This window comes from Sturnus vulgaris, chromosome 28 (genome assembly GCF_052056855.1).
Source record: "Sturnus vulgaris isolate bStuVul1 chromosome 28, bStuVul1.hap1, whole genome shotgun sequence".
Lineage (NCBI taxonomy): Eukaryota > Metazoa > Chordata > Aves > Passeriformes > Sturnidae > Sturnus > Sturnus vulgaris.
In genome coordinates, this window is record NC_142270.1 from 1318387 (window position 1) to 1331735 (window position 13349).

The 13349-nt window shown below is 46.9% G+C and overlaps 1 protein-coding gene across 1 annotated transcript in view; it reads left to right on the top strand.

Annotated features, from left to right (window-relative positions):
• The first annotated feature begins 3974 nt into the window (after positions 1 to 3974).
• The window catches only part of SLC4A5 (solute carrier family 4 member 5), a 39597-nt gene continuing 30222 nt past the window's right edge, over positions 3975 to 13349 (top strand). The window contains exons 1-3 of the mRNA XM_088180146.1: positions 3975 to 4968; positions 6224 to 6397; positions 11115 to 11244. Of these exons, the coding sequence (XP_088036272.1) occupies positions 4896 to 4968; positions 6224 to 6397; positions 11115 to 11244 (377 nt within the window). The 5' untranslated portion in view covers positions 3975 to 4895. The remainder of the gene's footprint in view (positions 4969 to 6223; positions 6398 to 11114; positions 11245 to 13349) is intronic.

The following is a 13349-nucleotide window of genomic DNA, read 5'->3' on the forward strand; positions in this document are numbered from 1 at the left end:
GGGGCTTTATCCCAAAATGTGCAGTTTTATCCCAAAAATATGTTGGTTTATCCTAAAAGTGTGTGAGTTTATCCCAAAAATGTGGGGGCTTATTCAAAAAATGTGGGGTGTTTTCCCCAAAAATGTGAAGGGTTTATCCCCAAAATGTGTTACTTTATTCCCAAAACTATGGGGGGTTATTCCCAAAAATGTGGAGGTTTATTCTAAAAATATGGGGTTTTGCCCCCAAAAATATAGGGGTTTATCCCCCCAAAATGTGGGGTTTTATCCCCAAAAATATGGGGGTTTATCCCCCAAAATGTGGAGATTTATTCCTGAACATGTGGAGGTTTATTACAAAAATGTGGGGTTTTATCCCCAAAAATGTGAGGTCTTATTCCCCATAAATGTGAACTTTTATCCCCAAAATGTGGGGGCCTCATCTCCCAAAAATGTAGGGGTTTATCCTAAAATGTGCGTTTTTATCCCCAGAAATGTGGGGTTTTATTCCACAAATGTGTGAGTTTATGCCCCAAAATGTGGAGGTTTATTCCAAAAATGTGGGGGTTTGTCAAAAAATGTGTGGGTTTATGCCCAAAATGTGGGGGGTTATCCCCAAAAATATAGGGGTTTATCCCAAAAATGTAAGGTTTTATCCCAAAATGTAGGGGAAAGGAAAAGGGAGAAAATAGAAAGAAAAAAGGAAAAAAGGGAAAGGAAAGAGTGAAATTCAAAGGAAAAAATGAAAGGGAAAAGGAAAGGGAAAAATGTGAAATAGAATAGGGGGAAATGTGAAAGGAAAAGGGAAAAAAGCAAAGGAAAAGGGAATGGGGAAAAAAAGTGAAATGAAAAGGGGGGAAAAAATAGGAGGAAAAAACGTGGAAAGAAAAGGGGGAGAAGGGAAAGGAAAAGGAAAAAAGGGGAAGGGACAAGGACCCAAAATCCATTTTTCCCGAGAGTACTGGAAATCCCGTTTTTTTTTTGTTTTTTTTTTTTTTTTGGTGGCAATTCTCATGAATTGGGATATTTGGGAATGGGAGCTCAGCCTGGCTCCTGCGCATTCCCAAACTGCCGGGCTCTGTCTCCCTCTCCCGACCATTCCCAGCTTTCCCTCCAAGCCCAGCAGCCCCAATTCCCAGCCCAGGCCTCGAAAACTCCTCTGGATCCCAATTTTTCCCAGTGGAAGTGCAGCTGGGGCACCTTTGGAATATTTGTGGATATTTTGGCCAAAATCCGGGGGTTTTTGGAGATGGAAGAGGTAAAGCTGGGAGCAGCTCAGGGAATTGGGATGAACTCAGATATTTTGGGAATTATTTCCCTGTGGGCTCCTGGGATTTTACTTTGCTTCCTTCTTCCCTCTCTCTCCAGAAATTTAATAAAAACTGGGAATTCAGTAAAACCCTGAGGGATTCAAGGTGATAAATTCCAATGAATTCCTGTGGATTCAGAGGGAAAAAGCAAAATTCCATTTTTTTCCTCTCGATTTCCAGGACAAAAGTTGGATTCTGATTTCATGGTGGGGGTGGGGCAGATTCTATCCCAGGATTCATCCTGGGATTCTTGGGGAAAATGGATTTTCCCTCCTCTTGGGCTCCCGACTCAGCCATTCCCACAGAGAACGAAATGCCTGGAAAATGGGAAAAGTGGATTGAAGCAGGAAATTCCCAAATCTTTCCTCAAAATCCAACATTCACAGGGACTCCGAGGACATTCCCAAATTCCCTGCTCCACAGGGAAGGGAAAATCCGATCCAGCGGGAGCTGGGATAAAGCTTGGATCCCACCCGGACTGGGACATGGGATCATTCCCGAGGGAAAAGCCCCGATCTGGGAGGAGTCCAAAGCTCCAAATCCCATTTCCCAATCCCGGTTTTTCTCTGGAATGAAGGGCCGGGAGCCGTTGGATAGGAATTATTGATATTCCCGATAAAAGGCTGCAGGGAGCGGAGGAATCCGGGCGGAAACGGCAGCGGAGCCACGGCCAGTTCCCGACCCCGAATTCATGGATGTGGAAAGGAAAACGTGGAATTGGGAATAATTCCAGGAATTCTGGGGCAATCCCGATCCTAAACCCACTCAGGCTGGGGGGGATAACCCAGGGGCTGATCCCAGCTCTTCAGGGAGTTTGGCATCATCCTGTGAATGGGGTTTGGGATCATCCCATGGATGAGGATTTGGGATCATCTCATGGATGGGATTTGGGATCATCCCACTGATGGAGTTGGGGTTTGGGACCATCCCACTGAGGGGGTTAAGGATCATCCCATGGATGGGATTTGGGATCACCTCATGGATGGGGTTTAGGATCATCCCATGGATGGGGATTTGGGATCATCCCACTGCTGGAAATTCCTGCCACTCCCTAAGATCCAGACACGGAGCCCAGAAATCAGAGCAGTTCCCCTCCTGAATCCCTGTAAAACGAACCCAAATCCACAGGGAAAAAAATCCCCCCCAACCCTGGAAACCCCAAATCCTGCAGGTTGGGGTGGATTTCCCCCATCCCGGTGGTCCCACGTGGAAACCCCATCCCTGGTCAGGGCCGGATTCCGTCGGCTCCGCGTTCCCTGCCGGAGCTCCCCGTGATCCTCCGCGCTCCGGCATCGACCGGCGCTGCCCAAAATCCATCGGCAGCCAGAGCCGCTGGCACTGGAGTGGATGGGATGTGGGAAGAGCAGCTCTGACTCCAGGCAATCCCGGCTTTCCCTGGACCTGCTCCGCAGCCCGTTCCCAAATATTTCTTTTTGGGGGAGCTCAAGGTGAGTTTGGAAGGGGAAAAATCTTTTTTGGGGTTTCACGGCAGGGCTTTGCTTTCCCTGCCCGGACTTCCATGGAATTAGAGTTGGGTTTTCCAGCGGTTCTGCTCCGGGTTGGTTTTCAGGGATTTAAGGAGGGAAAAGCTCTGTGTGGGAAATATCTGAGAGAAAAATCCCAAATTCTCCCACCCCAGAATCGAGCAGGACCTTTGGTTTATCCGTGTCTAACAAAGCCTGGCTTTACCCCGGGGTTCTTTGTGTTGCCCTGCTCATCCAGATTTCCCAAAAAAATCCTGTTTTTTCCCAGCTGGAAGGGTTTGTATCCCAATCCATCATCTGGGAACCCCGACCTACCTGAATTTCCTGGAGGTTGTGATCCTTCATCTTTTAAAACTTTATTTTTAAGAGTAAAAATATTCCTGCCTGAGGCTGGGGGGTGTTTTCCTGCTTTTCCTGCTTTTCCTGCTTTTCCAGCTTCCTAAAATCCTCAGGATTCACCTGGAATGTTTTTGGGAAGCCAAGGCTTGTGGATGACGTTGTCCCTAAAACTCCCCAGTTTGGGTTTTCCCTCCAGAGCAAAAACCCCTAAATTTGTTTGTCCCTAAATTAAATCAATTCCTGCCAAAAGTGTCGGATTGATGGAAAAAAATCCCAAATCTTGGAAATCGAGTATAAATCTCAACCAGGATGGGCCTGGAGCTGGACTGGGATAAACTGGATTTGAAGAGATAAACTGGATTTGAGCTGGAATGGGATAAATTAGATTTGAGCTGGAATGGGATAAACTGGATTTGAACAGGACTGGGATAAACTGGATTTGAGCTGGAACGGGATAAATTAGATTTGAGCTGGAACAGGATAAACTGGATTTGAGCAGGACTGGGATAAACTGGGTTTGAGGACTGGGATAAATTGGATTTTCCCCAGGGAAAAAGGGCCAGGAATTCATACCCTGCCAGGCCCAGCAGCTCCAGGCATTCACGTTTTCCAAGGTTTTGGGCTGGAATTGGGATTTTTCTCCCAAAGAAAGAGCTGGAAAGTGCGGGAATGCCACTCGGGATCACCCTCCCAGTGACCTTGGGAGGCATCGACCGGGCCGGGAATAGAAACAGCCGCACCCGGGCAGCCGAGTGTGAAAGGCAATCACTGGAGGTCAGCTAATTAGGGAGTCGTTAATTAATTAATAATCAACATCCCTGGCAAAAAAATCCCACCGGGATCAAACAGGGAAAGAGCTGGAAGTGGAAAGGAAATGTGGGGTTGGGGATGGGGAGAGGAAAATTTGTGCTGGAAAATCCCTTTGGGATGTGCGGGGTCACCCTGGAATAATGGGAGACTCCAGAATTCTGGGAAATTCCAGGGAAATGTGGGATCAGGGATGAGGAAAGGAAAATCCCTTTGGGATGTGTGGGGTCACCCTGGAATAACGAGGGGCTCTGGAATTCCGGGAATTTGTGTCGAGAATTCTGCCAGGCTCTGGAAGTTTGGGAAATTTGTGTCCCAGAATTGTGCCAGAAAATTTCAGGAATTCTGGGAAATTCATGTCGGGAATTGTGCCGGGAAATCTCTGGAATTCCGGGAAATTCGTGTCCAGTAATTCTGCCAAGATCTGGAATTCTGGGAAATTCTTGTCTGGGAATTGCGTCCGGAAATCTCTGGAATGTTCTCCTCCACTTCAGGGACTCTCAGAGCAGCGGGAATTGGAGGCTGGGGATGGAATCCCGGGAAAATCCGGCTGGAATTTCGGGAATGTGGGGAGAGGAGGGATGGCACAGGATGAGTCAGGGGTGGCAGAACCAGGAGGTGCCAGAGGGTCCCTGCTGATCCCAGGGAAGCTGCAGCCAGGAATCCCGCTGGGATATTCCCAAGTGAAGGATTCCATAGCAGGGAGCTCCTGTCAGGCGTGCAGAGAGGTTCTTCCTCTCCCCAATCCCATAAAATCCCAAATCCCATAAAAATCCCATAAAATCCCCAATCCCATAAAAATCCCAAATTCCACTCAAATCCCAAATCTCACATAATGCCCAATCCCATAAAAATTCTCAATCCCATAAAATTCCAAAACCCATAAAATCCCAAATCCCACTCAAATCCCACAAAATCCCCAATCCCTTAAAATCCCAATCCCGCTCCTTCCCCAGCTCCCCCCAGCAGCCGGGCCATGCTGGACGATGAGGATGGGATGAGCGAGCGCGGCCTCGGCGGCTCCCGGAGGAGATTTGAGGATGAGGAGGGTGAGTGAAATCCCGGGAATTGTGAATTCCAGGATGAGGAGGGTGAGTGAAATCCTGGGAATTCCAGGATGAGGAGTGTGAGTGGAATCCTGGGAATTGGGAATTCCAGGACGAGGAAGGTGAGTGAAATTTTCCAATATTCCAATTATCACTCCATCCACACCACTTTCACCAGGAATTTTTTCTCCCTGGAAAATGATTTTTTTTACTGCATTTATTGCTCCATCCAAATATTTTTCACCAGGAATTTTTCTCACAAGAAAGTGAATATTTATTGCAATTATCACTTGATCCACATTGTTTTCACCAGGATTATTTTTCCCTGGAAAATGAATTTTTTATTCCAATCATTACTCCATCCATGTCATTTTCACCAGGAATTTTTCTCCCTGGAATGTCAATATTTCATTCCAATTATCGCTCTATCCACATAGTTTTGACCAGGAATTTTTCTCCCAGGAAAGTGAACTTTTTATTCCAGTTATCACTCGATCCACATCACTTTCGAATTTCTCTCCCTGGAAAATGAATTTTTTATTGCAATTATCGTCCCATCTACATTGTTTTCACCAGGATTTTTTCTCCCTGGAATGTGAATATTTCATTCCAATTCTTGCTCTATCCACATCACTTCCAGTAGGAATTTCTCTCCCTGGAAAATGAATTTTTTATTCCAGTTATCGCCCCATCCATGTCATTTCCACCAGGAATTTTTCTCCCAGGAAAGTGAACTTTTTATTCCAATTATCGCTCGATCCACGTCACTTTCGTCCAGGAAATTTCCTCCCTGGAAAATGAATATTTAATTCCAATCATCACTCCATCCATGTTATTTCCACCAGGGATTTTTCTCCCTGGAATGTGAATATTTAATTCCAGTTATCACCCCATCCAAATATTTTTCACCAGTAGGTTTTGTCCCAGGAAAGTGAACTTTTTATTCCAATTATCGCTCCATCCACATGGTTTCCACCAGGAATTTTTCTCTCAGGAAAATGAATATTTTATTCCAGTTATCACTCCATCCATATCACTTTCACCAGGAATTTTTCTCTGTAAAATGAATTTTTTTTCTGCATTTATTGCTCCATCCAAATATTTTTCACCAGGAATTTCTCTCCCTGGAAAATGAATTTTTTATTCCAGTTATCTCTCCATCCACGTCATTTCCACCAGCAACTTTTCCCTCGGGAAAACCAATTTTTTCCCTTCAAATTCCCCACCCCACCCCACATCCTTGTCTCTCCCTGCCCAGATTTCCACTCCATCTACATCGGGGTTCCGGTTCCACGCGGGCTCCGTCGCAAGCGGCGCCGCCGGAGATCCCCGGGCGATGGCGAGCGGCGCTTCGGCCACCGCGAGCCCTCGGACACCGACGACGGCGGCCAGGGCTGGCCCGACAGCGGCAATGACAACGCCAGCAGGACCAGTGAGTTCCCAAAAAACTCCAAAAAAATAGAACCGGGAAAAGGCTTTGATCCAACGCCCTTGGATCGCCTCAACGGAGGGATCGAACCAACGCGCTTTGGTGTCGCTCGTCCCGCCCGCGCCTGGGTTTATTTTTCTGTTTCGGTGGGGTTTGATTCCTGGAATTGGGGTTCCAGACAATTTTTGGGAATCACACCGTGTCCCCCGTGGGTTTTTCCCACTTAAATGGGATTTGGGTGGGGTTTCCCTGCTGGAATTGCGGTTCCTAGAAATTTCTGGGCATCACACGATGTTCCCGATGAGTTTTTTCCCAATTAAATGTGATTGCAGGGGTTTTCCTGCTGGAATTCAGGATCCAGACAATTTCTGGGCATCACACCGTGTTCCCGATAAGTTTTTCCCATTTAAATGGGATTTGGGTGGGGTTTTCCTGCTGGAATTGGGGTTCCATCTTTTGGGAATCACACCATGTTCCTGATCAGTTTTTCCCATTGAAATGAGTTTGGAGGGATTTTACTGAGTGGAATTTGGGTTCCAGAAATTTCTGGGCATCACACCTTGTTCCCAGTGATTTTTTTCCAGTTGAAATGGGATTGGGGTGGGATTGGAGGGGTTTTCCTTCTGGAATTGGGGTTCCGGAAAGCTTTCGGGCATCACACCTTGTTCCTGATGGGTTTTTCCCCTTTAAACGGGATTTGGAAGGTGTTTTCCTGCTGGAATTTGAGTTCCAGACAATTTTTGGGAATCACACCTTGTTCTGACAGGTTTTCCCGTTTAAATGGGATCGGGGTGGGGTTTTCCTGTCGGGATTGAGGTTCCAGACAACTCTGGGGAATCACGCCGTGTTCCCGACGGGTTTTGCCGCTCCAGGGAAATCTCCTTAGGGCAGATTAACATTTCGCAGGGGAACGCGGCTGCCGAGCCCTTCTATGGGCTGGGATTTTTCCAGCCCCCTCCACCGCTGGAAATTTGCATTCGGGTTCAGGCCCAGCGGGGTGGCTCCGCTTTCCCTGTGGGAGCCGAAGTTTACCAGGTTTTTTTTTTTTTTTTTTGCACGGAAAGAGGTTTTTTTATTCGTTGGCGGCTCCTTCGTGCCCTCAGTCGAGGCGGGAGCAGGAGAGTGTCCCCTCCTTTCCCCTCTTTTCCCTCTTTTCTCCTCATTTTTCCATCTTTTCCCCTCCTTATCTCCTCCTTTCCCCCTTTTTTCCCCTTCTTTTTCCTCTTTTCCTCTACTTTTCTCATCCTTTTCCCTCCTTTCCCCCTCCATTTCCTCTTCTTTTCCTTTTCCCCCTACTTTTCCCTCTTCCCCCTACTTTTCCCTCTTTTCCCCTCTTTTCCCTCCTTTTCCCTCCTTTTCCCTCTTTCCACCTCTTTTCCTTCTTTTCCCCTCCTTCCCACACGCACCAAATGCCACTCGGGGTAACTCCAGGCTGCTCTGTGGGCTTGGACACCAAAATTCATTTCATGCAACAAAAAAACCCACCCGAAAAAAAAAAAAAACCACAACCCCACAAAATCCCAGGGAATCTCCCTCATCCCGGTGTTTTGTTTTTTTTTTTTTTTTTTTCCCCTGAAAAATAAAACCTTGATTTTGGAGGGGCTTTTCCCACCTCGCTGCGGGTGGGGAGGGAAAATCCCGCCGGGAACGACCCCAAATCTTGGATTTTTGCGCTTGTCTCCCGCTTCCCGCTGCTTTTCCAAGTGCATCCCGGCGGTTTGGTAACTTCCCGTCATGGGAGCCAAAGGAGAGGGAAGGTTTTTATTCCCGGTAATCTGCTCCCTAAGCCGCGGGAGTTTAGCGAGCCGCAGTGGATAAAGGATAAAGGAACTCCGGGGCTTTGGAGTTTTTTGGGACCACGCAGCGAAGGTTTGGGGTTAAACCGGGGAGAAATAGGGGAAGAAATGGAAACAACTCCAGGTAGGGTTTGGGTTTTTTTTTTTTTTCCCCCAGCGCTCCGTGGCGGTGGGAGGGGAAAAAGCTCCATGGGTTTGGCTTTTTTTTTTTTTTTCCCTATTTTTCCCTCGGAAAAGCAACCCGGGGGCTTCCAGATGAACTGATCCAGAGATCCAAAGCTCATCCCAAAAATAAACGGGGGAACTCTCGGCTCCCGCTGCTCCAGGTCGATTTTTGGAAGGCTCCGAAATATCCCAAACCTGGGGGTTTCTTGGATGGGGAAGGAGGTTGAATCCTATGGGATGTGCATCCCGGTCTCCTGGATTTTGGGGAGGTGGGGACTCGTCTGAGGCAGGGAAATCCAAGGAAAAGCTGCGGAGAATCCACGGCAGCCCCTGGATAATGCCGGACCTTAAACCAGGCTTAGTCCCGGCCGCGCCGCATTCCCTCATTCTCCGATTTTATCCCGGTTTTTTCTCGCTCTACCCAAAGCCAGAGCGGGAATTTCAGTTTGGAAAGGATCCCCAGGCGAGGTTTTGTTGCTGGGCCGGGGTTGGGATGTGGATAAAGGAGATTTCAATCATTCCTGCCCAGTTTCCTACGGAAACGATCCTAAACATTCCTTGGGAATCTGGGTTGAAATCCCGGAGTTTTCCCATCCTAAAATCTGGTTCAGGAAGATGTGGGTGCCCCCTCAAGGAGCAGGGGTTGATTTTGGGGTTTTTTGGGGGGTTTGGCCTCTTCCCCGTCTCTTTCTCCCCTCTCCAACAAACACCTCCTGCTTCCCGGGATTTTCCGTGCACGCTGGGGTTCCCAGGAATAAAAAAACCCCAAAGCAGGGAGAGCCGGGTGCTCTCCCGGGCGTGAAAGGGTTCTCCAGGTGAACAAATCCCAGGAATTTTGGCTGCCTGGCCCAGCCAGGGTTGGTTGAACACCTCGGGGAGTGAGGGGAGCACAAGGTGGGAGCTGGAAGCTGGATGGAGTCCCTAAAATCTGTGAGGATAAGGGAAAGAAGCTAAAAAGGCTCTTTCTGTACAAGATTTCCTTTGGATTTTGGGGTGACACTGCCCCGAGACCCCAAAATGAGGCCCTGGCAGAGGATAAGGAAGGAAGGATCCATTTTTAAACCCCCAAAGAGGGAATTTGGGCAGAGCTGGGAGCAGCAGCCCCAAAATCGGGGGTGAGAATTTCAAATCCCATTTTTTTCCACCTGAGATCCCACCCAGGGCAGGGATTTCCAGCAAAACTTTTTTTTTGTGTGTGTGTGGTTTAGTTCATCAAATGCGGGATTTTTTTTGGAATTTTCAGGTTTGGGCAGGGAGGTTGACCAGAATTTCACCCCATTTCATCCCTTTTCCGAGAACAACCGCCAGGCTTAGGGAGCCTGAAACCCTCCAGGCACGGAGCCCAGCTCCAAAATTCCCGGGAATATTAATAATCATAATAAGAGATTTATGGGAATGGCGGCAGGGCTGGACTGCAGGGCTTTGGGCTCGGCTTAGAGGGGCTTAAGTGGTTTAAGCAGGCTCAGCCTAAAGGGACATCCTCTTCTTTTGGGGCCTGGGCTCGTCTGCTTTATGCAGGAAAAGAGGAAAAATTCCCATTTTTCCCTGCATTTGTCCATGGCAATTTAATTCCCTGATTTTTTAAAGTGCTGCATTACCCAAATTTGTTATTCCCAGCTTGGAGAAAAGGAGGATTTTGTCCCAAAATTCAGATTGTCCCAGCCTGGATCATTCCTGCTGTGTTGGGAGCTACAGGATTGTAGTCCCAGCCTGGATCATTCCTGCTGTGTTGGGAGATGCAGGATTGTATTCCAAACACACCATTTCCATGGAAAAGGACAATATTCTTATTTTTCCCTCAATTTATCCATAACAATTTAATTCCCTGATTTTTGAGGAGCTGCATTACCCAACTTTGTTATTCCCAGCTTGGAGAAAAGGAGGATTTTCCCCCAGAATTCCCATTTTCCAAGACTGGATCATCCCTGCTGAATTAGGAAATGCAGGATTTAATTCCAAACACCCCATTTCCGTGAAATTCAAGTGGATTTTCCTCCTCTTCCTTGGAGCATCCGGGGTTCATCCCCATCCCTGCCACACCCAGGGCTTGGATTTCTCCCCAAATCCACCAAAACTGGGAAGTTTTGCTGGAAAAATCCCCGAGGATGGAGAGGGTTAAGAGCAAATCCAACTTTTTTTTTTTTTTTTTCCTGGGAGTTCGTCACCCTCTCGTGGGCACTGGGAATGTGCTGGGATGAAAAAAGCCTTTTCCCACCTGGAGGGTGCCATGATCCCAATCCCATTCCCAGATTGCTCCACAGGGAGCAGGATGCCATAAATGCTCCATCCCAGTTGTTGGCAGGAAAGAAAAAAAAGGAATTTTCCCTGCAGGAATGGTGGATTTGTGTCATCCCCCCGCTTCCCCTCGGGAATGGAGTGGGAAAAGGGGGGAATTCGGATGTGCCGTGCTGGAAGGGTTGGGTTGTGATGGAGCCTGGGAAAAGGGGATGTGTAGGAAGGAAAAATGTGGGGGGGGAAAAAAGTGCAGGAAATTCCCGGAAAGGAGAATTCGATGGGAATTGATTCCTGGACCTTTATCCCACTCCTCCTTTCCCCAGCAGCAGCCCTCATTTTTTCTCACAGAAAATTCAGGATGGGATAATTTTGGACTCCTCCAAACATTAAACATTTCCCTCCCTTTTTATCCCTTTTTTTTTTTTTGTTGTTGTTGTTGTTGTTGTTGTGATCCCTTTCCCGGCGGGAAGGGAGCGGGATCACCCCGTTCTCCATGGAATTCCAGCTCATTTTTCCCCCCGCAGTGTCCCCGGCCGCCGAGCGGCTCCGTTACATCCTGGGGGAGGATGAGGAGCCGCCCAACCCCACGCTCTTCACCGAGATGGACACGCTGCAGCGCGACGGCGACGACATGGAGTGGAAGGAATCGGCCAGGTGAGCCGGGATTTGGGAATGGGCAGCAGGAAAAAAAAAAATCCCGGCCCAAAATATCCCCGCGTGGGAGTGGCATCGGGGAATGGGCGTGGGGTGTAGTGGTGGTAAAAAAAGGATGTTCCCCAAATCTGCTGGGAAATGGGATTTTGGGGAGGGTTTGGAAATGGAATATCAGAAAATGAGTGTTGGTTTTAATGATGTTAAAAAAGGACATTCCTGAATCAGGGAAATGCTGGGGAATGGGATTTTTGGGAAGGTTTGGAAATGGAGTATCAGGGAATGAGCATCTGGAATAAAGGACATTCCCAAAAAAGGGAAATGCTGGAAAAATGAGATTTTAGGGAGGGTGTGGAAATGGAATATCAGAGAATGAGTGTCAGAAAAAAGGACATTCCTCAATCAGGGAAATGCTGGGAAATGGAATTTTGGAGGGGAAGTGTAAGTAGAATATCAGGGAATGAACATTGGGGAAAAAGGACATTCCCAAAAAAGGGAAATTCTGAGAAATAGGATTTTGGGGAGGGTTTGGAAATGGAATATCAGGGAATTAGTGTTGTTTATAATGGTGTTTAAAAAGGACATTCCTGAATGAGAGAAATGCAGAAAAAATGGGATTTTGGAGGGGAAGTGTAAGTGGAATATCAGGGACTTGGCGTTGGGAAAAAAGAGCATTCCCAAATCAGGGAAATGCTGGAAAATGGGATTTTGGGGAAGGTGTGGAAATGGAATATCAGGGAATGAGTGTTGTTTTTAGTGATGTTCAAAAAGGATGTTCCCCAATCAGGGAAATGCTGGAAAATGGGATTTTGGGGAAGGTTTCGAAATGGAATATCAGGGAATGGGTATCAGAAAAAAGGACATTCCCAAAAAAGGGAAATGCTGGAAAATGGGATTTTGGGGAAGGTTTGGAAATGGAATATCGGGGAATTAGTGTTGTTTATAATGGTGTTTAAAAAGGACATTCCTGAATGAGAGAAATGCAGAAAAAATGGGATTTTGGAGGGGAAGTGTAAGTGGAATATCAGGGAATGAACATTGGGAAAAAAGGGCATTCCCAAATCAGGGAAATGTGGGGAAAACAGGATTTTGGAAGAGTGTGGAAATGGAATATTGGGGAAGGAACGTTGTTTTTAGTGATGTTCAAAAAGGACGTTCCCCAATCAGGGAAATGCTGAAAAATAGGATTTTGGGGAGGGTTTGGAAATGGAATATCAGGGAATGAGCGTTGGTAGAAAAGGACATTCCCAAAAAAGGGAAATGCTGGAAAATGCAATTTTGGGGAAGGTTTGGAAATGGAATATCGTGGAATGATTATTGGTTTTAATGATGTAAAAAAAGTGCATTCCTGAATCAGGGAAATTCTGGGAAATGGGATTTTGGGGAAGGTTTGGAAATGGAATATCAGGGAATGAGTGTCCAGAGAAAAAAACATTCCTGAATCAGAGAAATGCAGAAAAAATAGGATTTTGGAGAGGAAGACTAAGTGGAATATCAGGGAATGAACATTGGGAAAAAAGGACATTCCCTAATCAGGGAAATTCTGGAAAATGGGATTTTGGGGAGGGTTTGGAAATGGAATGAGTGTCAGGAAAAAAGGACATTCCTGAATCAGGGAAATGTGGGAAAAATGGGATTTGGGGAGAGTATGGAAAAGGAATATCAGGGAATGAGTGTTTTTTATAATGGTGTTTAAAAAGGACATTCCCAAATCAGAGAAATGCAGGAAAAATGGGATTTTAGGGCAATGTGCACCTCAGCTGCATCCTGAGGATGAGCCAGAAGATTTCCCAGAGTATTCCTAATTTCCACAAATTGGATCAATCCCAAAGCTGGAGCTTTTCCCCCTGGAGTCACCAGAGCCCTGCAGGAAGGGCTGGGAGGGTGAAAAAATGGGATAAGGTGCAGGGAAACTGGAGAATTCCAGCTGGGAAGAACATTTTCCCAGGTTTTTTTTTTCCCTCCACGCTCTTTCCAGCAAGGCCAAGAATGAAACTTTTCCCACCCCTGTTCCATTAAAAAAAAAAAAAAAAAAAAAGCCAACCCCACCTGCTCCATCCTGAATACAATTATCAATGCAAGTGGAGTTTGCTTCATTACCTGGAATC